The sequence below is a fragment of the Mesoplodon densirostris genome, chromosome 3 (assembly GCF_025265405.1).
Source record: "Mesoplodon densirostris isolate mMesDen1 chromosome 3, mMesDen1 primary haplotype, whole genome shotgun sequence".
Taxonomy (NCBI): Eukaryota; Metazoa; Chordata; class Mammalia; order Artiodactyla; family Ziphiidae; genus Mesoplodon; species Mesoplodon densirostris.
In genome coordinates, this window is record NC_082663.1 from 120,544,156 (window position 1) to 120,566,196 (window position 22,041).

Below are 22,041 nucleotides of genomic sequence, written 5' to 3' on the forward strand. Positions count from 1 at the left end.
CCTGAAGATGTGATTGAACTGCTGCAATCTCATGGTAAAACTTTCTCATGGATGAGGAGTTGCTTCTTATGGATGAGCAAAGAAAGTGGTTTCTTGAGATGAAATCTACTCCTGGTGAAAATGCTGTGAAGATTATTGAAATGACAACAAAGGATTTAGAATATTACATAAACTTAGTTGATAAAGTAGCGGCAGAGTTTGAGAGGATTGACTCCAATTTTGAAAGAAGTTCTACTGTGGGTAAAATGCTATCAAACAGCATTGCATGCTACAGAGAAACTGTTCATGAAAGGAAGGCTCCATCAATGCAGCAAACTTCATTGTTGCCTTATTTTAAGAAATTGCCACAGCTACTCCAACCTTCAGCAACCATCATCCTGATCAGTCAGCAGCCACCAACATCAAGGCAAGACCTTCCATCAGCAAAAACATTCGACTTGCTGAAGTCTCAGATGATAGTTAACATTTTTTAGCAATAAAGTATTTTTAAGTTAAGGTATGTACATTGTATTTTTACACATAATGCTATTGCACACTTAATAGATTACAGTATAGTGTAAACATAACTTTTATATGCACTGGGAAACCAAAAAATTTGTGATTCACTTTATTGAGATACTCGCTTTATTGCAGTGGTCTGGAATGGAACCCAAAATATCTCTGGGGTATGCCTGTACATGCTGATAAATCTCAAAGTCCACATCTCCAGCCCAGATTTGTTTTGTGTTTCGGTTATATATGTACACACACACACACACACACACACACACATTCCACAGGCACTTACCTCAATATCAACATGTCCCAAGCTAACTTTATCTTTTTCTATTTCAATCTTGGTGGTTGTTTTTTTTTCCAGCATTCCCTGTCTTAGTGAATGACGCACTAACCATCAGTAACCAACCCAGAGAGGTGTTCATTATCCTTGAGTCTTTCCACTTTTTCTCCCCATGCAAGCCATCAGTCACTGGGTCTTAAATATTTTTATCTTCTAAATATCTTTCTAATCACCCTGCTTCTCCTTATCGACACTAGTATTACCTTCATCCAGGCTACCATCACCTCCTAACTGGTCTCTCTGATTCCAGTTATACCCCCTGAAACTGATTATCATACTTCAGCCAATTTTGATTTTTCAAAAATGCAGGTGTAATTATGTTAATCAACTGTTTAAGATCCTACATTGTATTATAAGTGCCTTTAGGATAAATTTTAAAATGCATGCTATAACTCATATAATTGTTTATGTCCTTACTCTGCTTTTTTCCCCCAATCTCATTTTAACATTCTCCCCCTTCCATGGTTTAAAGCTCGAGGCATATTTAGCTTCCCTGTTTCCTTAAAATATCCGTTCAAAACACTTCTTCTTCTCCTGAATGGCTCCTCCAGATCACAACTTGTAGTTCAATACCTTAGGAAAGGTTACAGTGATGTCTAAAAATATGGATTAGATTTTATTTATTTTAACAGGCACTTAACAAGCACTTACTAGCCACTTTGTAAAAATTAACTCATTAGATTCCTATGATAATAATCCTACGAGGTAAACACTATTATTGCCCCTATTTTACAGTTAAGGAAGCAGAGGTACATAACTTGCCCAAGACTTAAGATAGTGAGTAGCAGAACTAGGATTCTAATGTAGACATTTTGGTTCCAGAATCCATGTTCATAACCACTATGCAATGCTGTCTCCTAGGTATAAGATGTCCCTTCTTGGTATTTATATATTATTATTTACCTGTGCATACATTCTGGCATCTTTTAATTACTTGCCTGACCAATTTTCTAGCCTGAGAGCTCCATAAAGACACACATATGTATTTTTAAAAATATACAAGCGAAGAAAGCAATGACATTACTAACTATAATCGACTGAAATCTGTAAGTGTTTACAAGAGTGTAGGGGAGAATATATTTGCAATTACTCAATAAATGGCCTGAATAAAATATAATTTCTTCAGTTCAGGACATTTTAATGGTTCTTCTTGTCGGGCATTCAAAACAGTGATAATTCAGTGCACTTCATGAACCTTGTTTAAATACTGATTCAAACAAACCAACAGTAAAAAATATTTTGGAGGAAAATGTGTAAAACCAAACACAGATTGAATATAAATTATATTAAGCTACCAGCACTAAATTTGTAGATTGTGATAGTGGTATAGTATATATTTTTAAAGTCCTTATCTATTAAAGATACTTAGTGAAGTATTTAGAGGTAAAAATACGTGATGTCTGGGATTTACTTTAAAATACATGAATCTATGAATTACTTGTTCAAAGAGAAAAAAAAAATTCTACTGAAAAAATTCATAGAGACACATGGTGGCGCTGCAGGATAAGATGAAAAGAGTGCTTCTACAACACTGTGGGCTCCATTATTCACGGGAACAGAGAACATCCAACCCACTGAAAAGAGAGAGATTAAGGAGCTTCACCTACAGACCTGCTGGAGGTTTATATACTCTCTAGAAGTTTCCAACTAAAAAAAGAATCAGAGCCTCAGCTTGCAAAATTAGAGCTGAACTTAAATTTTTCCACAAAAGAGGTTTCTTGAAGAAACCATGGAGATCGGAGGGGCACTCGTTCTGCGGAAAAGGCAAGTTCTGATTATCTTTGTTTTACTGGGATTGCCTCAGGCAGGTCCTGAGTCTGTGCGCTATTCTGTGGCAGAGGAAACAGAAATTGGCTCTTTTGTGGCCAATCTGGCAAGGGATCTGGGGCTTGGGGTTGAGGAGCTCTCTTCGCGGGAGGCGCGGGTAGTGTGTGATGATAATGAAAAGCATTTGCACCTCGATTTGCTGACCGGGGATTTGCTCGTAAATGAGAAACTGGACCGGGAAGAGCTGTGTGACTCCACGGAGCCCTGTGTGCTGCATTTTCAGATGGTACTGGAAAACCCTTTACAGTTTTTTCGGGCTGAGCTGCATATCAAAGATATAAATGATCACTCGCCTACATTTCTTGACAAGGAAATAGTTATTAAAATATCAGAGAGTACCACTATTGGAACCACATTCCTAATGGAGAGTGCCCAAGATTTGGATGTAGGAAGCAACAGTCTCCAAAACTACACAGTTAGCCCGAATTCTCACTTCTACATTAAAATTCAAGACAGTGATGATGGAAAGATATACCCTGAACTAGTCCTGCACAGAGCGTTGGACCATGAGGAGGAGCCTGAGCTCACATTAACACTCATAGCACTGGATGGTGGATCCCCGCCCAGGTCTGGGACAACTTTGGTCCTCATCAAGGTCTTGGACATCAATGACAATGCCCCAGAGTTTCCTCAGAAGCTCTACGAGGTGCAGGTCCTGGAGGACACACCTGTTGGCTCTTGGATTATCACCATCTCTGCTAAGGATTTGGATGCAGGAAACTATGGGAAAATATCTTACACATTTTTTCATGCATCAGAAGATATTCGTAAAACATTTGAAATCAATCCACTATCTGGGGAAGTTCATTTGCGATCACACTTGGATTTTGAAGCAATACAGTCATACATTATAAATATTCAGGCAACAGATGGTGGGGGTCTTTCGGAAGAATGCACTCTTCTGGTTAAAGTAATAGATATAAATGACAATCCACCAGAAGTGACCATGTCATCAATTACAAAGATAATTCCAGAGAACGCCTCAGAGACCCTTGTGGCTCTTTTTAGTGTCCGAGACCAAGACGCTGGGGAAAATGGGGGGGTCGTTTGCTCTATTCAAGATGACCTCCCATTTTTTCTGAAACGAACCTTCAAGAACTTTTTCACTCTAGTTGCAGAAAAAGCACTGGACAGAGAGGAAAGAGCCGAGTACAACATCACCATCACCGTCACTGACATGGGAACCCCCAGGCTGAAAACCGAGCACAACATAACCGTGCTGGTGGCCGACGTCAACGACAACGCCCCCGCCTTCACCCAGACCTCCTACACCCTGTCCGTCCGCGAGAACAACAGCCCCGCCCTGCACATCGGCAGCGTCCGCGCCACAGACAGAGACGCGGGCGCCAACGCCCAGGTCACCTACTCGCTGCTGCCGCCCCTCGACCCGCACGTGCCCCTGGCCTCCCTGGTGTCCATCAACCCGGACAACGGCCACCTGTTCGCCCTGAGGTCCCTGGACTACGAGGCCCTGCGGGCGTTCGAGTTCCGCGTGGGCGCCGCCGACCGCGGCTCGCCCGCGCTCAGCAGCCAGGCGCTGGTGCGCGTGCTCGTGGAGGACGACAATGACAACGCGCCCTTCGTGCTGTACCCGCTGCAGAACGCCTCGGCGCCCTGCACCGAGCTGGTGCCCAGGGCGGCCGAGGCGGGCTACCTGGTGACCAAGGTGGTGGCGGTGGACGGCGACTCGGGCCAGAACGCCTGGCTGTCGTACCAGCTGCTCAAGGCCACGGAGCCCGGGCTGTTCGGCGTGTGGGTGCACAACGGCGAGGTGCGCACGGCCCGGCTGCTGAGCGAGCGCGACGCGGCCAAGCACAGGCTGGTGGTGCTGGTCAAGGACAACGGCGAGCCGCCGCTCTCGGCCAGCGTCACGCTGCACCTGCTGCTGGTGGACGGCTTCTCGCAGCCCTACCTGCCGGCCCCGGAGGCGGAAGCGGCGGACGCGGCCCCGGCCGCCCCGCTCACCGTCTACCTGGTGGTCGCCTTGGTGTCGGTGTCGTCGCTCTTCCTCTTCTCGGTGCTGGTGTTCGTCGCGGTGCGGCTGTGCAGGAGGAGCGGGGTGGCCTCGGCGGGTCGCTGCTCGGTGCCCGAGGGCCCCTTTCCGGGCCACCTGGTGGACGTCAGCGGCACGGGGACCCTGTCCCAGAGCTACCAGTACGAGGTGTGTCTCATGGGAGGTACTGGGACGAATGAGTTTAAATTTCTGAAGCCGATTATCCCTAATCTTCCAGTCCAAGACACCGGTAGGCATATAGGGGAAAATGAGAACTTTAGGAATAGCTTTGGATTCAACATTCAATAAAATAATTTACTTTAAACTTCTAATCTTTTGTCATTCTTGGCAAACTGTGGATCCATTTTGCCAATCTGTAATAGATTTTACCTTGGACGGTAGTTGCATGCATTATCATTTCTCATGTTCTCCTCACAATTGCTTTAAAAATCTTTATTTGTGGCTATAATGACATGGAAGAATAATCTGTGTTCTGCTTTTTCATACATTTGGTCAAAATGTCATAGTAATGGAGTTATTGCTAATTTTTTGTTCTGATAATGGCATTGTTATGCAAGACGATGTTATTATTTGGAGGTGCAAACTCAAGTATTAAGAGCAAATGCCACAATGTATGTAATTTACTTCTAGACATTTCATCAAAGCATAGATACAGCAAAAATTAAAAGTGCTGTTGAAGCTGAGTGGAAAGTATATTGGATTTCACTGCACTATTCCCTTTGAAAATTTTCATCACAAAGGGTAAAAGTGCCACCTCTCCAGTATTCAGTAGTAGGGTATCTTGTTTGTTTGTTTTTTGTTATATAGTGTTTTTCAAGAATTCACTTTATGACAAGATAAAAGTGACCACACCGAAAATTATTGATTTCTTAAGTAATTTTCCTTTTTTTTACTGTTGTCGTTGATGCTGTTTGGGGGGAGGAGTCTTATAATGTTCCGGGATTTTATGTTGCTATTTTGTTTTCTTTCAATATACCACATTTGCTGGTTTAAATTTGTATTATTTTATATTGTTCATTATGTAACTCATATGTTCATGGTATCATCTTGAGTAAATACTCCTCCATCAGAAGAGTACAGATAAAAACTTCTTAAGAAATTAAAATGAAAATTCAAACTGGTAGAGAAATAAATTAGGTTCACTTTTCTATTGATTTTTAAAAGTATATATAAAAACATCCTTAATACTTTGTGGCCTCTCTCAGATGTTCACAAAGAAGGAATGGGTCTATATTAATGGTTTATAGATGTCTCATGGTGTTCCAAATTATAATGTCTCCAATCTATAAGTGTACAGTTCAGTGGACACTTTGGTAACTAGAATGTAGTGTGGATATAGAGCTACTGTACATATACATTTCTGTGATTTCTCTCATAAAATTAAATATTATAGACTAGATGATGTAGTAAAATGCAATTTTGCTTGACATAGTGAAATGGGTAAAATAAATTCCAGTTTTTTTAGGAATTTTTTTCTTTGCTTCATGCAGTTTTTACTGGCCTTATTTTGTGTTGCAACAGATATTTACTAGTTGTGAGAATTTTATTAAATAGATATTTAAGCAATACAATCCTGAAAAAGAATGTTTGGGCCCTCTTTATCTCTCAGAGTCATAAGAAGCAAAGCTTATGCTTCTTATGCATAAGAGTAAGAGTAGATAACAAAATATCCTATTTGAATGATACAGAAACAAACTTGTACACTACCAGATAGAATGGAATTCAAGGTCAGATATTTTATATAAGAAAATTTGGTGATGATTGAAGAGGTGTCAAAATCACCTGGGGTGGGGGGGAAGAGACTGATTACTTAGCAATGTTATTGGGAAAACTGGCTCACTATATAAAGAAACAAAATCCTTATCTCATGTGATATAAAAATAAACTTCATGTGGATCTAAGAGGTGAATTTGAAATATTTAACTGGAAAAAATGTAACAAGTCCAAGTAAAAATATCTTTATGACCTTATTATTGATTTCAATTTCTTAAACAAGGTTTTAAAAGTACAAACAATAAGGATAAAAATTGACAAATATTACTACCTCAAAACTAGAGGATAGCCCAGACAAGCTAGCAGATGACAGACAGGGAGAAGCTACTTGCAGCATTTTCACTGAAAAGGATTAATATTTAGATAATTCAGATAAGTTTTACAGATAGCAAAAGTCAGAAAGTCGGGAGAGCCAATAGAATATTTTTAAAAGGCCAAAAGGGAAAGGAAATTCAAAAGAGGGGAAAACAGAAAGTCTGAGAAGAACATGAAGTGATACTCAACCTCATTAGTTGCTGATACACATGATAAAATAGCAGTTTATACCCACAGCATTAGTAAAGATGACAAATTTCCATCAAGTGGAACCATAGGAAATTGCATATACACCCCATTTTGAAGGCGTTTCAATAGTATTTAATGAAATTTAGTATGTACATACTTTATGATCCAGCAATTCTACTTTGGGGCATATAAGCCAGAAAATTCTTACACAGCTTTACAAAATGAAGTGCATGCTAACGTTCATCTTGGGAAAGCAAAGAATAGGAGTCTATCTACATATCCATCAGTAAAGCAATTGATAAATAAAATGTGGAACATGTTTGTGAAGGATTATTATGCCACTGCACTCAAAAGGAGTGAACTAGGTGTACAGACAACCACATGAATAAATTCCAAATGTTTCAAAAGGAAGAAAGAGCCTGAGATTTATTGTACGTACCATATATATCCATATAATACATAATATCTTAAACTTATAGAAATATACAAATATATAAACATTGGAAGAAGAGAAGAAGGAACAAATGTAGGAAAGAAGATGCGTGTTTCTACATAGGAGTGCAGACAGAAGTGTGAGCTATACCAATGTCAATGATAAGACATTGTTTAAATTGATTGCAGCATTACAGAGTTGATTTAGTATTGATCAGATGAAGCTGGTTTAAAAAAAAAACATTATTTCTCTATCCTCTCAATAAGATCAATTTCCCATACTCCATGAAAGCTAAAAATTTGCTTGTCATTTTAAGACATAACAATATCCTTGAGAATTTACCTTTTTAATAAGGGTGGTATACATTATGTACACCAACACTTCCACTGAAAAAAAATAGCTAATAAAACACTAATATATTGTCAGGTCACAGTTAATGTTTAAAGGTAACTCAGAGAGAGAAAATCAGCCCCAAGTCCACTTTTTTCCTTGGGAACAATTGGAATTCTGGGATATGTGAACCTCTATTTTCATGGTGTATACGGGGGAGGAAATCAAAGCCTGACAAACTGAGAAGCTGATAGAAGAACCTCACTTTAATAAATATGGAATCCTAAGAATTACACCTTTATGGCAGTATTAAACTGGAAATGGATGAGCCCTTGTATGTAATTTCAGCCTTGAACTTGAGTTTTAGCGTTGAACTTGATTTAAGGTGGTCATTGACAAATAGTGCTCCCAGATCCTGATAGAACGAAATGCAGACCTTCTACGAAAGAAGGTTTATTCATCTTAATCCTAGAACTATTCATATAAATAATTTTTATGTTCTTAACTTGAATATAAAGATAACTGCACGCACAAGGAAACATGACACCATGAGTGAGGGCCAGCAGAAAACATAAAACACTTGCAAACACACATAAACTTGCAAACACTTCAAATATTTTGATTATCAGAAACAGTCTACAAGAAGCTAACAACTTTAACTGAAATAAAAGTTACACCTGAAAATGTACAGGGAACAAGAAACAATAAAATGTGAAAGATTAAGAAAGAACCAAATAGAGCTCCTAGAACTGAAAAATATGATAATCAAAATTTTAAACTGAATAAAAGATTTAATAGAAAACTAGATGCAGTGAAATAAAGAATTTGTGGAGTGAAAGATAGGTCAGACTATAACTTACCCCACATATAGCTCAGAGTGTTAATAAGGTGGAAAATATGGAGGAGGTGGTTAGAAATGCAGAACAGAGTAAAAAAGTTTAACATATATTTAACCAGAATTTCAGGAGAGATGAGAAAGAATAATGGCTGGGAATTGTCCAGAATTGATGAAAACCTTAATGCACAGATTCAATACACCCAAATAAACCTAACAGGATAAATGAAAGATAACCATACCTGGAAACATCATTGTGAAATTTCAGAAAGACAAGACAAATTTCAAAAGACTTTTCTTTTTAAAGAAAAGTCATAGGAAAAAGACATTTTATCTTTAAACACATGACAGACTGAAAGCTATGTTCCATGTTGACAATTTCTCAACAGTATTAATGGAAACTAAAAGAAAGATACCTTCCAAGTGCTGAAAGAAATCAGTAAACCTTCCTGCCTAAATAGTCTCTGCATATGAGTCATCAAATGAGAGAATCAAATCAACTGGATGTCAGTTGGTTTTAAATTAATCAAGATCATGGGAAAGAAGTGGTATAAAGCTATTTTTCAAATATAACTTTATAGTTTTACTCTGTCCCTCCCTTGCCACAGTTCTGAGTCCAGGAGTTTGACCTACTCTGCTTCTAGCCTTCTTCATCCCTGGTGATATGTAATTCTACCCTAATCTAGTAGATCTATATGACCATGGCCAATTTCTGAAAATGGTAGTCTTTTAGAGCTGCGCCTCTGAAATCACAAATTCAAATGTACTTCTCTTAATCTACAACTTACATTCTTTCTCAAAGGGCTTCAATCACCACTCATACCAATAAATCCCACATTTGTCTCTGCAGCCCAAACCTCTTTCCTCAACTTAATTTATATAATGTAAGATCATTTATGTAACAATTTATATGGATACTCCATGGACACCTCAAACTCAACGTGTTTTAAATTAAAACTTTCGGGCTTCCCTGGTGGCGCAGTGGTTGAGAGTCCGCCTGCCGATGCAGGGGACACGGGTTTGTGCCCTGGTCCAGGAAGATCCCACGTGCCGCGGAGTGGCTGGGCCCGTGAGCCATGGCCGCTGAGCCTGCGCGTCCGGAGCCTGTGCTCCACAACGGGAGAGGCCACAACAGTGAGAGGCCCGCATACCGCAAAAAAAAAAAAAAAAAAAAAAGCAGTAAATTAAAACTTTCTATTCCTCAAAACTAAATGTCTTCTCCAGCTCTAAACATGTTCCTCTTTTCTCCTCTTCCTGTGTTTACTCTATCAGTTAATAGCACTAACACTCTCCCAGTTCCCTAAGCCTGAAAAAAAGTACATTGACTTTTACTCCTTCTTATTCTACTCTGTGTCTAATCACCATATCCTGTATATTTTATCTTTATCATTCTAATACAACTCTATAACTGCATTTCTAGGTGACAGCAATATTATCTCTTACCTGTATTAATGGAACAACTTCTAATCCATCCCTTGCCTCTAGTCTTAACTCCTCTGTGATTTACCTTCAACTCTGAAACAGGATGATCTTCTTGAAAAATAAGAACACAGTCATGTCACTTTTCTATTTAAAACACTTTAATAATCTTGCATTTCTATTGATGTAGATTCCAAATGACTTGGCATGGCTTACAAAATACTTGCTGATCTTTCCAATCTCAACTCTCACCATTTCTCTCCTCTTACTCTATGGCTCAGCCATACTGATCCTATTTCAGTTCTTCCAAAATACTTCTTTCATTTTTGAATTTGCACAATCATGTTTTTAGTTTGCTGGAAATTTTACCCCACACCCAATTTTTGTTTGGATTACTCAAACTCGTTTTTCATGTATCAAATTAGAATAAACTTTTTCTGGAAAAGTCTTTCCTCTACTTCAAATCCTGGTTAGATGACCCTCATCTATGCTCTTATATTAGCATGAACTTTTGCTATCATGGCATTCATTATGCTCTATTTTAAATGTGTGACCACTTTTCTGCCTCCATCTTTCAGGACAGAAACTATGTTTGTCTGTTTACCACTCTATCCCTAACACAAAGTGTATGCTCAATAAATATTTGCTGAAAAAATTAATGAATGGATGATAATATATTTAGAATTATGTCTCTGGAAGTCCTGGGTCTACAAAACAGAATTCAGTTCCACAACTAAACTGGGTTCTAGTTTGTTCAACTTTTTAAAAATGTTAACAGAAACTGGATAGGTCTTACATTATTCACTATTGTTGAGCACTTACTTTTGACTACACTTATGGAGTATCCCTAAATAAACAGTACCATTTACTCAGCCTGAAATGTCCAGCCTCCCCAAAACAATTATTTGTACATACCAGTTCAGTTTTAAATACATGACATTATCTTTATTGTCTTTTCAAAGCACATTTGCTGATATCTAAAGAAGACTAAGATCTTTGGTTCCTGTTTCCAATTTTCCTGGGAACCTCTTGCTCACTAAGTCAATTACATTAAAAAGTCCTCTTAACTATTTTTAGTTGTTTAGGTTGTTTAGTTGTGTTGTCTTCACAGAGATAGCATAACTTATTTGAGGTTGGGACTATATCTTAATTATGCTTTTTATAGCCACCACAGCTCTAGAGATTGTGGTTTATTGTGTTAAAGACTGAATAGTAACAGCATCACAAGAACAAAACTGAGAAAAGAAAATAGGAATATAGGAGAAAGTATAATTCAGAGTCATCAACAAACACGCAAGATAAATTAATATTTTGTCTCAAACTTATTTGGCTTTGTTTAAAACCTGAGACTCCTCAGAGTCGCGTGGTGGCGCTGCAGGATAAGATGGGGAAATTTTTGTACTATCAGATGCTCTGGTTACTGTGAACCACTGGAACTGAGAGCTCCAGAGAAGCAGTGGTGATAAAAAGAGGCTTTCAAGAGAAAGCTAGGGAGCCAACAACGCCCTTGCCACCGAATTGCAAGTCTATAGATTCTCAATGGTCCAGGCTAATAGCTGAGAGGAGCAGTTTGAGACTGAATTGAAATATTTCCGCGGAAAGACGTTTGGCTAGGGAGCCAGGGAGCCATGGAGCCGGCAGAAGGAAGTCCTCAGCAGATAAGGCAAGCGCTGCTTTTCTTTGTTTTCCTGGGAGGGTCTTTGGTGTATTCAGAGACCTGGCGCTATTCTGTGGCAGAGGAAACGGAGATCGGCTCTTTTATAGGCAACGTGGTGAAAGACATAGGTTTGGGCGTGGAAGACCTGGCTGCGCGGGGGGCCAGAGTCATCTTTGATGACTATAAACCATACTTGCTGTTGGATCGGCAGACTGGCAACTTGATCTTAAATGAGAAACTGGACCGGGAGGCGCTTTGCGATCTCACCGAGCCATGCATATTAAATTTCCAGATATTAGTTGAAAATCCTTTGCAATTTTTTCGAGCTGAGCTTAGGGTCAAAGACATAAATGATCACACTCCCACGTTTCTAGACAAACATATACTTCTGAAAATCTCAGAAAGTGCTACTCCAGGAACCTCATTCCAAATGGATAGTGCTCAGGACTTGGATGTAGGAAAGAATGCTGTTCAAAACTACACACTAAGCCCCAATCCTCATTTCCACCTTAAACTGCAAGACAGTGAGGAGGGTAGAAAATACGCAGAGCTGTTGCTGGACCAACCTCTGGATCGAGAAAAGGAGCCTGAACTTAGATTAACACTAACAGCCCTGGATGGTGGGTCTCCGCCCAGGTCTGCAACTGCACTGGTGCGTGTGTTGGTCTCAGATATCAATGACAATGCCCCAGAGTTTGAGAGGTCCGTCTATGAGGTTTTGGTACCAGAAAACAGCCCTCTGGACTCCTTGGTCGTCAAGGTGTCTGCTACAGATTTAGATGCAGGAATAAATGGAGAACTATCTTATTCATTTTCCCACGTCTCCAGAGACATACGGAAAACATTTGAAATCCATCCCATTTCTGGCGAAGTCCGTTTAAAAGCACTTCTGGATTTCGAGTTAATTAAGTCTTATACAATAAATATTCAGGCCATTGACGGTGGGAGCCTTTCAGGAAAATCGGCAATTTTAGTTAGTGTTGTAGATGTGAATGACAACCCACCAGAAATAGTCATAACATCTCTTACCAGCCCCATACCGGAAAATTCGTCACCTGAAATGGTAGTCGCTGTCTTTAGCCTACGAGACCAAGACTCTGGGGACAACGGGAGGATGGTTTGCTCAATTCAGGACAATCTCCCCTTTCTCTTGAAGCCTACCTTCAAAAATTTCTACACCCTGGTAACAGAGAGCCCTCTGGACAGAGAGAGCAGAGCCCAGTACAACGTCACCATCACCATCACAGATATGGGAACCCCCAGGCTGAAAACCGAGCACAACATAACCGTGCTGGTGGCCGACGTCAACGACAACGCCCCCGCCTTCACCCAGACCTCCTACACCCTGTCCGTCCGCGAGAACAACAGCCCCGCCCTGCACATCGGCAGCGTCCGCGCCACAGACAGAGACGCGGGCGCCAACGCCCAGGTCACCTACTCGCTGCTGCCGCCCCTCGACCCGCACGTGCCCCTGGCCTCCCTGGTGTCCATCAACCCGGACAACGGCCACCTGTTCGCCCTGAGGTCCCTGGACTACGAGGCCCTAAGAGCGTTCGAGTTCCGCGTGGGCGCCGCCGACCGCGGCTCGCCCGCGCTCAGCAGCCAGGCGCTGGTGCGCGTGCTCGTGGCGGACGACAATGACAACGCGCCCTTCGTGCTGTACCCGCTGCAGAACGCCTCGGCGCCCTGCACCGAGCTGGTGCCCAGGGCGGCCGAGGCGGGCTACCTGGTGACCAAGGTGGTGGCGGTGGACGGCGACTCGGGCCAGAACGCCTGGCTGTCGTACCAGCTGCTCAAGGCCACGGAGCCCGGGCTCTTCCGCGTGTGGGCGCACAACGGCGAGGTGCGCACGGCCCGGCTGCTGAGCGAGCGCGACGCGGCCAAGCACAGGCTGGTGGTGCTGGTCAAGGACAACGGCGAGCCGCCGCTCTCGGCCAGCGTCACGCTGCACGTGCTGCTGGTGGACGGCTTCTCGCAGCCCTACCTGCCGGCCCCGGAGGCGGAAGCGGCGGACGCGGCCCCGGCCGCCCAGCTCACCGTCTACCTGGTGGTGGCCTTGGTGTCGGTGTCTTCGCTCTTCCTATTCTCGGTGCTGGTGTTCATCGCGGTGCGGCTGTGCAGGAGGGGCGGGGCGGCTTCGGTGGGTCGCTGCTCGGTGCCCGAGGGCCACTTTCCGGGCCACCTGGTGGACGTCAGCGGCACGGGGACCTTGTCCCAGAGCTACCAGTACGAGGTGTGTCTGAAGCGGGGCTCTGGGACCAGCGAGTTCAAGTTTCTGAAGTCTGTTGCCTCCAATCATCAGGAGTCTGTAAATGATGTAGAGAACTCAAACTTTATAAATGGTTTTGGATTCAATTAGGAATTTTTTGGTTTTTCAGAGCATTCGGGATGAAAGTTAGTTTTCTCTAAATATACTGTTTCCATCAGCTTTTTGGCCGTATAGAATTTCTTGATTTTTTTTTCTGATTTCATTTTGCTAGTTAAGGAGATTAGAAATTTTATTTGAGAATATACTCATACTTACTATTATTTCTATTTTGATTGAGACAAAGAACTTTCAATTTTACTTCATTACTGAAAAGTCATGAATATTTGTTAGTTTTTCAACTTTTCATCATCAAGCACTATTGATTTGAAGATGACCCCAAACCCATTCTCTGATTGTTGTCCAGAAATTTTTTCTAAATTTTTGATGTTGTGGTTACTTAGGAGATGAGCATGATACAAATATAATGAATTATTAGTAAATCTTCTGTTTAATCTGATGCCTCCTTGTCTTAAACTTTTAAATGTAGAAATATCTGAAAAATGGCATGTTTTTGTTTCACAGTACTATTAAATAGAAAAGACTACAATTTATCCTATAGTTAACGGTGTTTTCTCTTTTTTTATCAACATGCAGTATATAATATATGAGCAGTATTGAAAGATTATTAGGTTATTTTAGGATATTTAAATAATAGATTCCTTTTGTGGTGTCTGTCTAGCCCACCCCATCTTTTTCTGGAAACTTCTCTCTTCAGTAAAAATGTACTGTCGCAGCCATGTTTATTTTATATGACCCATCTCCCTCTGTGATTTCAAACAACAAGACAAGGTGGTAGACATTACTGATCCAAGCTGACCCAATCTCATTATCTATGCTTTAAAAAATGACTTTAGAAACTGGTTATAGTACCTCTGTTAGAAACTTAACAAGAAAGTGATACCATGTTGGCTAAATACATGAAAGAAGCACAGAAAGCCAATCTACTTAGAGACAAAAAGGAAGGAGATGCCTCACTGTGGATTTTCCAATCGCTCCCAAATGTGCTTTCTCTCTTGAGCTTTTGGAAATATGAAATTTTAAAATAAATTTCCCTCTAAATAAGATAGCTAAGTGGATTTGTTCTCTTATCAAAAGCACTTTTAGATATGCTTGCATGGATAGGACCTTACTATTAATTTGAGATGTTAAAATTGTGGTTTTCATATTAATGTAATATTTAGGATCAAAAGGCTGTGGAATATTAGTAGTCTGTAAGGGACAAGAACAAGCGTTTGTTAGAATATACAATTTTGAGAATAATTGATGGATATATCCAAACTGTACAGTCTTTGGAGTGTTCAATAGAAATTAGAAATTCTTAGAAAATTCTACAAGTTTTTGAATATCATTAGTGTCGTAACAGCTTTACTGCAAAATAACACTGATAATGTAAAATGTGTTCTAAGAGATGTATGCCTTATTTGTAGGCTCATTATAGCCTTGTTATTATGTTCTTTCTTTTTTATAATATATTCCTTTGCTTAGGGGAACCACGGTATTTTGTCATACAGTGAAAAAACATTTTAGATCGTTTTGAATTATTTCAAATTACTATTCAAAGGAGCATAGAAAAAAAGTCACTTGAGAACATGCTGTCTTGTTTATTTAGCTCATACAATGAACTAGGATGTTAGCAAAACAGGGTGCTTCTACATTAGGAGGACAATCCATCTATCAGAATTGTAAAATTAATTTATTCATTGATCTATTTAACAAATATTTGTTGAGTATCTACTAGGTGCCAGGAACTATTGTAGATGTTGATGGATGTAGAAGTGAACAAAACAAAGTTCTTAAACTCAAGGGTGACACAGAAAAGAAACAATTAAATGTGTACATATATGCTGTATAAGATGGTGACCAATGCTAGGGAGAAAAAGCAGGAGGAGATATGGGAAGTGCCCTCATATGCATTTTTCCACAGTTTGAAAGTTTCATAAAATCATAAAATCTCTGACCTTATGTAGAAAGGGTATTATAAATTGGAATGAACTAATAGCTTTTTCCTTGATATGATTCAACCAATGGAAACCACAATTCTGGCATATAGGGTGCCTAGAATTTGAAAGGAAATCTAGAGGAATTCAAACTTTTTGCTGGAGAACTTTAAGAAATCACATAGGTATGTACTGTTATTTTTACAAGATGACTGATCACTTTTCAGTCTTCTTTCACTTCTCAGTTCTCCTCAGAATACCCCACCCAGACGACAGGTTCTAGAAGATAGGGACAATGTCTGGATTGCTTACTGATGTATTTCAGAGCCTAGTACATAGATATCAGTCACACTCCTTTGAATGAAGGAATGAATAGTTATAATTGCATGGTTTTCTGATTACATCATCTCCCCCAAACCATTTCCAAACTCCCAATAGCCATCTAGATTATTATATACAGAGAGAATTAAATTGCAGCAATTCTTTTCGAAGACAACGCATGATGGCGCTGCAGGCTAAGACGTCAAAAAAAAAAAAGCCCAGGAAATGCGACGAATTCTACCTCAGATCTCCAGCGGAAGAGAAAAACCTGCAAGCAAAGCTCAGCACCAAAAACTCCAGGGAATGCTGCTCGCCGACATTTCTGGACAGGTTACCCACTGGGAGATCCACCACTGTCTCAGTCCCATTTCTACCTAAGATAGAGCTGGCCCCTGTTCCTGGAAAGGCGTTTGTGGGAGTAAAGATGGAGGCCGGAGGGGAGCGCTTTCCTAAACAAAGGCAAGTCCTGATTCTCTTTCTCTTGCTGGGAGTGGCTCTGGCAGGCTGGGAATCCCGTCGCTATTTCGTGATGGAGGAAACTGAGAGCGGCTCCTTTGTGGCCAATCTTGCTAAGGACCTGGGGCTGGGAGTGGGGGAGCTAGCTGCGCGAGAAGCCCGGGTGGTCTCCGAGGACAACGAACCCTGGTTGCAGCTTGATCTACAGACTGGGGAGTTGATATTAAGTGAGAAACTGGACCGGGAGGAGATGTGCGGCCCCACAGATCCATGTGTAATGCATTTCCAAGTGTTACTGAAAAAACCACTGGGAGTATTTCGAGCTGAGCTACTGGTGAGAGACATAAACGATCATTCTCCTGAGTTTCCTGAAAGAGAAATGACGCTGAAAATCCTAGAGACTAGCCCTCCTGGGACCGTGTTTCCTCTGAAAACAGCCCAGGATTTGGACGTGGGCAACAACAACATCCAAAACTACAATATCAGTCACAACTCTTACTTCCATGTTTCCACCCGCAACTGGGGGGACGGCAGGAAATACCCAGAGCTGGTGCTGGACAAAGAGCTGGATCGAGAAGAGCAGGCCGAGCTCAGATTAACCCTCACAGCGCTGGATGGCGGCTCTCCGCCCAGGTCTGGCACTGCCCAGGTCCGAATCTCGGTCTTGGACGTTAATGACAACGCCCCTGAGTTTGCACAGACGCACTACCAGGTGCAGGTCCCAGAGAACAGCCCTGTAGGCACCCTAGTTGTCACGGTCTCAGCTAGGGATTTGGACACTGGAACAAACGGAGAGATATCATATTCCCTTTTTTATAGTTCTCAAGAGATAAGCACAACTTTTGAGCTAAGCAGCACTTCAGGAGAAGTTCGACTAATTAAAAAACTAGATTTTGAGACAATATCCTCATATGAGCTGTATGTAGATGCGTCTGATGGTGGGGGACTTTCTGGAAAATGCTCTGTCTCCATTGAGGTGATGGATGTTAACGATAACTCCCCAGAACTAACTATTTCATCACTTACCAGCCCCATTCCTGAAAATTCCCCCGAGACAGAAGTGGCCCTGTTTAGGATTCGAGACCGAGACTCAGGGGACAACGGAAGGGTGACTTGCTCCATCCAGGATGATCTCCCCTTCCTCCTGAAACCGTCTGCAGAGAATTTCTACACCCTAGTAACAAATGGGGCGCTGGACAGAGAGAGGAAAGCCCAATATAATATCACCATCACCGTCACAGATATGGGGACACCGAGACTGGAAACCCAGCACAACATAACCGTGCTGGTGTCCGACGTCAACGACAACGCCCCCGCCTTCACCCAGACCTCCTACACCCTGACCGTCCGCGAGAACAACAGCCCCGCCCTGCACATCGGCACCGTCCGCGCCACAGACAGAGACGCGGGCGCCAACGCCCAGGTCACCTACTCGCTGCTGCACCCCCTCGACCCGCACGTGCCCCTGGCCTCCCTGGTGTCCATCAACCCGGACAACGGCCACCTGTTCACCCTGAGGTCCCTGGACTACGAGGCCCTGCGGGCGTTCGAGTTCCGCGTGGGCGCCGCCGACCGCGGCTCGCCCGCGCTCAGCAGCCAGGCGCTGGTGCGCGTGCTCGTGGAGGACGACAACGACAACGCGCCCTTCGTGCTGTACCCGCTGCAGAACGCCTCGGCGCCCTGCACCGAGCTGGTGCCCAGGGCGGCCGAGGCGGGCTACCTGGTGACCAAGGTGGTGGCGGTGGACGGCGACTCGGGCCAGAACGCCTGGCTGTCGTACCAGCTGCTCAAGGCCACGGAGCCCGGGCTCTTCCGCGTGTGGGCGCACAACGGCGAGGTGCGCACGGCCCGGCTGCTGAGCGAGCGCGACGCGGCCAAGCACAGGCTGGTGGTGCTGGTCAAGGACAACGGCGAGCCGCCGCTCTCGGCCAGCGTCACGCTGCACCTGCTGCTGGTGGACGGCTTCTCGCAGCCCTACCTGCCGGCCCCGGAAGCGGAAGCGGCGGACGCGGCCCCGGCCGCCCCGCTCACCGTCTACCTGGTGGTCGCCTTGGCATCAGTGTCATCGCTCTTCCTCTTCTCGGTGCTGGTGTTCGTCGCGGTGCGGCTGTGCAGGAGGGGCGGGGCGGCCTCGGTGGGTCGCTGCTCGGTGCCCGAGGGCCCCTTTCCGGGCCACCTGGTGGACGTCAGCGGCACGGGGACCCTGTCCCAGAGCTACCAGTACGAGGTGTGTCTGACGGGAGGCTCTGGGAGTAATGAGTTCAAATTCTTGAAGCCTGTCTTCCCCAATATTCTAGAATCGGACCTTGGGAGGAAGTCAGAAAGAAGTTCAACCTTCCAGGATAGTTAGGTATCTGAAACTTCCCCACTGCGAACATTAGTTTTGTCTCCTACACCTTTCCCTTTTTTAACCTAGTAGTAATCTTTAATGCTACTTGTCTTTCTTCTTTTCTAGTTTTTCTTAGTAATACTACTCATTGTTTTGTTGGCCTGTTTGTCCTATAATTATTTTTACAATTATTGTTAGTAAAAATTTTATAGCAGGAAATTTCATATTTCTGATTAAACTTTTAGTATTTATTTCTAAATGATAATATGAAAGTTAGCCTCTCAGAATAAAAGTAACTAAGTTTAAAAGTACACTTCTCACTATATGACACTACATAAAAATGTCTGATCCCTTTTTATCATACTTCATTTTTTAATTACTGGAAGTTAAAGTTTTTATTATTTACACAGTTAGACTTGTCTATAATACGTCTTCTGTTTGGAGTGGAATCAATTTATATTTACTTATGTTCAATTTCTTCCAAGCTCTGTTTGGATTTTTGTTTTACCAATAGGCAGCAACATGTATAATTTCATGCTATTTATTTAGAAAATCACACTTGGAATCGTTAGACTTTCACTCTGAAATATTGCATATGTTATCTCATGCAAGTATATATTTATCATCTATTCTTTCTCATCTAAATCAATGTTGAAAATACTTGTAAGTTCTTCATTATATCTAACTGAAGTTGTGATCCTGTTAAAGAGTTTACTGATACCAGGTTGACTATGTTTAAGGAGTTCTTTAGACGTGACCAAGTAATGCATTGCCTGCAATTGTCCCTTGCTGTTGGAGACTAATTCTCAAGTGAGCTCCAAATTCTGCCTAGAGGAGCTTTTGATGACACAGCATTCCAATATCTGCTTGCCTTTGGATGACCACATTGTTCTGGTTAATAGGGAATTTGAAAGAAAATGCATTGTAGAACTAATATTACTTAAGCAAAGAAAACTTAGTAAAGGATATGTTGGTGAGGGAGTTGAATGATTTGAAGAAATAATCAGCTCTGTTGTCAGGACTCCTCTATCTCCAGGAGCCTCATAAGTGGATACTATAGAATGGTGTGGTTGGCAGAGTAATGGCCCCCTAAAGATATCCACATCCTAATCCCTGGAACCTGTGAATATTCTGTGTTGTATTGCAGAAGGAAATTAAGGTTCAGAGGAATTAAGGTTGCTAGTCAGTTAGTCTTAAAATAGGGAGAATATCTAGATGATCTGGATGGGCCTGATTCAGTCAGTTGAAAGGCCTTAGAGCAGAGCTGAGTCTTCCCTGAGATGAAGAAATTCTGACTGTGGGCAGCAGCTTCTCATGCCCCAGACTTCCAGCCTGCTCTTTCTAATTGCCTGCTCTACAGATTTTGGACTTGCCTAGCCAGCTCACCCAACCAAGTAAGTCGCTTCCTTGCAATAAATCTCTTAATATATATCTCCTGCTGGTTCTGTATCTCTGGTTGAACCCTGACTGATACAGATGTTGGTACCTGGAAGTGGAGTGCTGCTGTAACAAGTAACTAAAAATATGGAAATTGCTTTGGAATTGAGCGGCAGGCATAGGCTGGAAGAATTTTGAAGCGCATGATGGAAAAAGCCTAGATTGCTTTGGACAGACTGTTAGGTGAAATACAGATGTTAATAACTTTGCTAGCGAAGACTCAGAGGGAAGTAAGGAGTATGGTGGAGAAAACATATATTGCCTTATAGATTATCTAAATCAAAACCTTAGGAGACTTGGTAGTAATATGGATGTTACTTGGTAGTAATATGGTAGTAATATGGATGTTCCCTGGTGGCACAGTGGTTAAGACTCCACCTGCCAATGCAGGGGACAGGGGTTCGAGCCCTGGTCCAGAAAGATCCTACATGCTGCAGAGCAACTAAGCCTGTGTGCCACAACTACTGAAGCCTGTGCACCTAGAGCCCATGCTCTGCAACAAGAGAAGCCACTGCAGCGAGAAGCCCACGCACTCTGTGCACCACAACAAAGAGTAGTCCCTGCTCACCATAACTAGAGAAAGCCCGGGCACAGCAACAAAGACCCAACACAGCCATAAATAAATAAATAAATTAAAAAAATGTTTAAAGTCACTGCTGATGAGGGCTCAGAAAGAAATGAGGAAAATGTTATTGGAAACTGGAGGAAATAGAATCCTTGCTACATAGTGGCTGAAAACTTAGCTGAATTGTGTCCTGCAGTGGAAATGTGGGAGGAAAAGGACTTGTAAGCAATGAACTTGCATATTTAGCTGAGGAGATTTGGGCTGAGAAGGCATGGGTTGAAAGTGCAGCGTGGTTTCTTCTTGCTGCTTATAGTAAAATGTGAGAAGAACGAAATAGATTGAGGGAAGGACTGTTAAGCAAAAAGGAACCAGAATAGGGCTTCCCTGGTGGCGCAGTGGTTGAGAGTCTGCCTACCGATGTAGGGGACACGGGTTCGTGCCCGGGTCCGGGAAGATCCCACATGCCGCGGAGCGGCTGGGCCCGTGAGCCATGACCACTGAGCCTGTGCGTCCGGAGCCTGTGCTCCACAACGGGAGAGGCCACAACAGTGAGAGGCCCATGTACCACAAAAAAAAAAAAAAAAGGAACCAGAATATGATGATTTGAGAAATTCTCAGCCTATTCTGATTGTAAAAGATGCTAAAATTAGGAAAGTGTGTTCTGGAGAGAAAGCCAAGGATGTCACAGGTGTACACTATTTGTACTAGGCATACACATTGAGATGATACTATAATGAGATGTGATCTTTGAGGACCTTAAATATATTTTTTTATGTGGGATGGATGTGAATCTTTGGGGGCCAGAGGGTGGACTGTGGTAGGGAGAATAATGGCCCCACAAAGTATCTATGTCCTAATCTCTGGAACCTGTGAATATCTTATGTTATGTGGCAAAGGGGAATTAAAGTTGCAGATGGAATTAAGGTTGATAATCAGCTAACCTTATAAGGAGATTACCCTAGATTATCCAGATGGGTCCAGTGTAGTCACAAGAGCCTTTAATAAGAAGTGGAAGTGAGAAACAGAAAAGTCAGTATCAGAGTGATGTTCTGCGAAAA

At 42.4% G+C, this 22,041-nt stretch overlaps 3 protein-coding genes across 3 annotated transcripts; all 3 read left to right on the forward strand.

The window, feature by feature from the left end:
- Window positions 1-2,402: 2,402 nt before the first annotated feature.
- On the forward strand, window positions 2,403-5,111 carry LOC132485481 (protocadherin beta-14). The gene has a single exon (XM_060092022.1). It carries the CDS (start codon window positions 2,568-2,570, stop codon window positions 4,965-4,967), a length of 2,400 nt encoding a protein of 799 aa, XP_059948005.1. The 5' UTR covers window positions 2,403-2,567; the 3' UTR covers window positions 4,968-5,111.
- A 6,293-nt stretch (window positions 5,112-11,404) lies between these two features.
- On the forward strand, window positions 11,405-14,063 carry LOC132485482 (protocadherin beta-18-like). The gene has a single exon (XM_060092023.1). The coding sequence runs from the start codon at window positions 11,602-11,604 to the stop codon at window positions 13,987-13,989; it is 2,388 nt and encodes a 795-aa protein (XP_059948006.1). The 5' UTR covers window positions 11,405-11,601; the 3' UTR covers window positions 13,990-14,063.
- Window positions 14,064-16,457: 2,394 nt separating this feature from the next.
- Window positions 16,458-19,134, forward strand: LOC132485483 (protocadherin beta-15-like). Its single transcript, XM_060092024.1, has one exon. The coding sequence runs from the start codon at window positions 16,621-16,623 to the stop codon at window positions 19,000-19,002; it is 2,382 nt and encodes a 793-aa protein (XP_059948007.1). The 5' UTR covers window positions 16,458-16,620; the 3' UTR covers window positions 19,003-19,134.
- The last annotated feature ends 2,907 nt before the right edge of the window (window positions 19,135-22,041 follow it).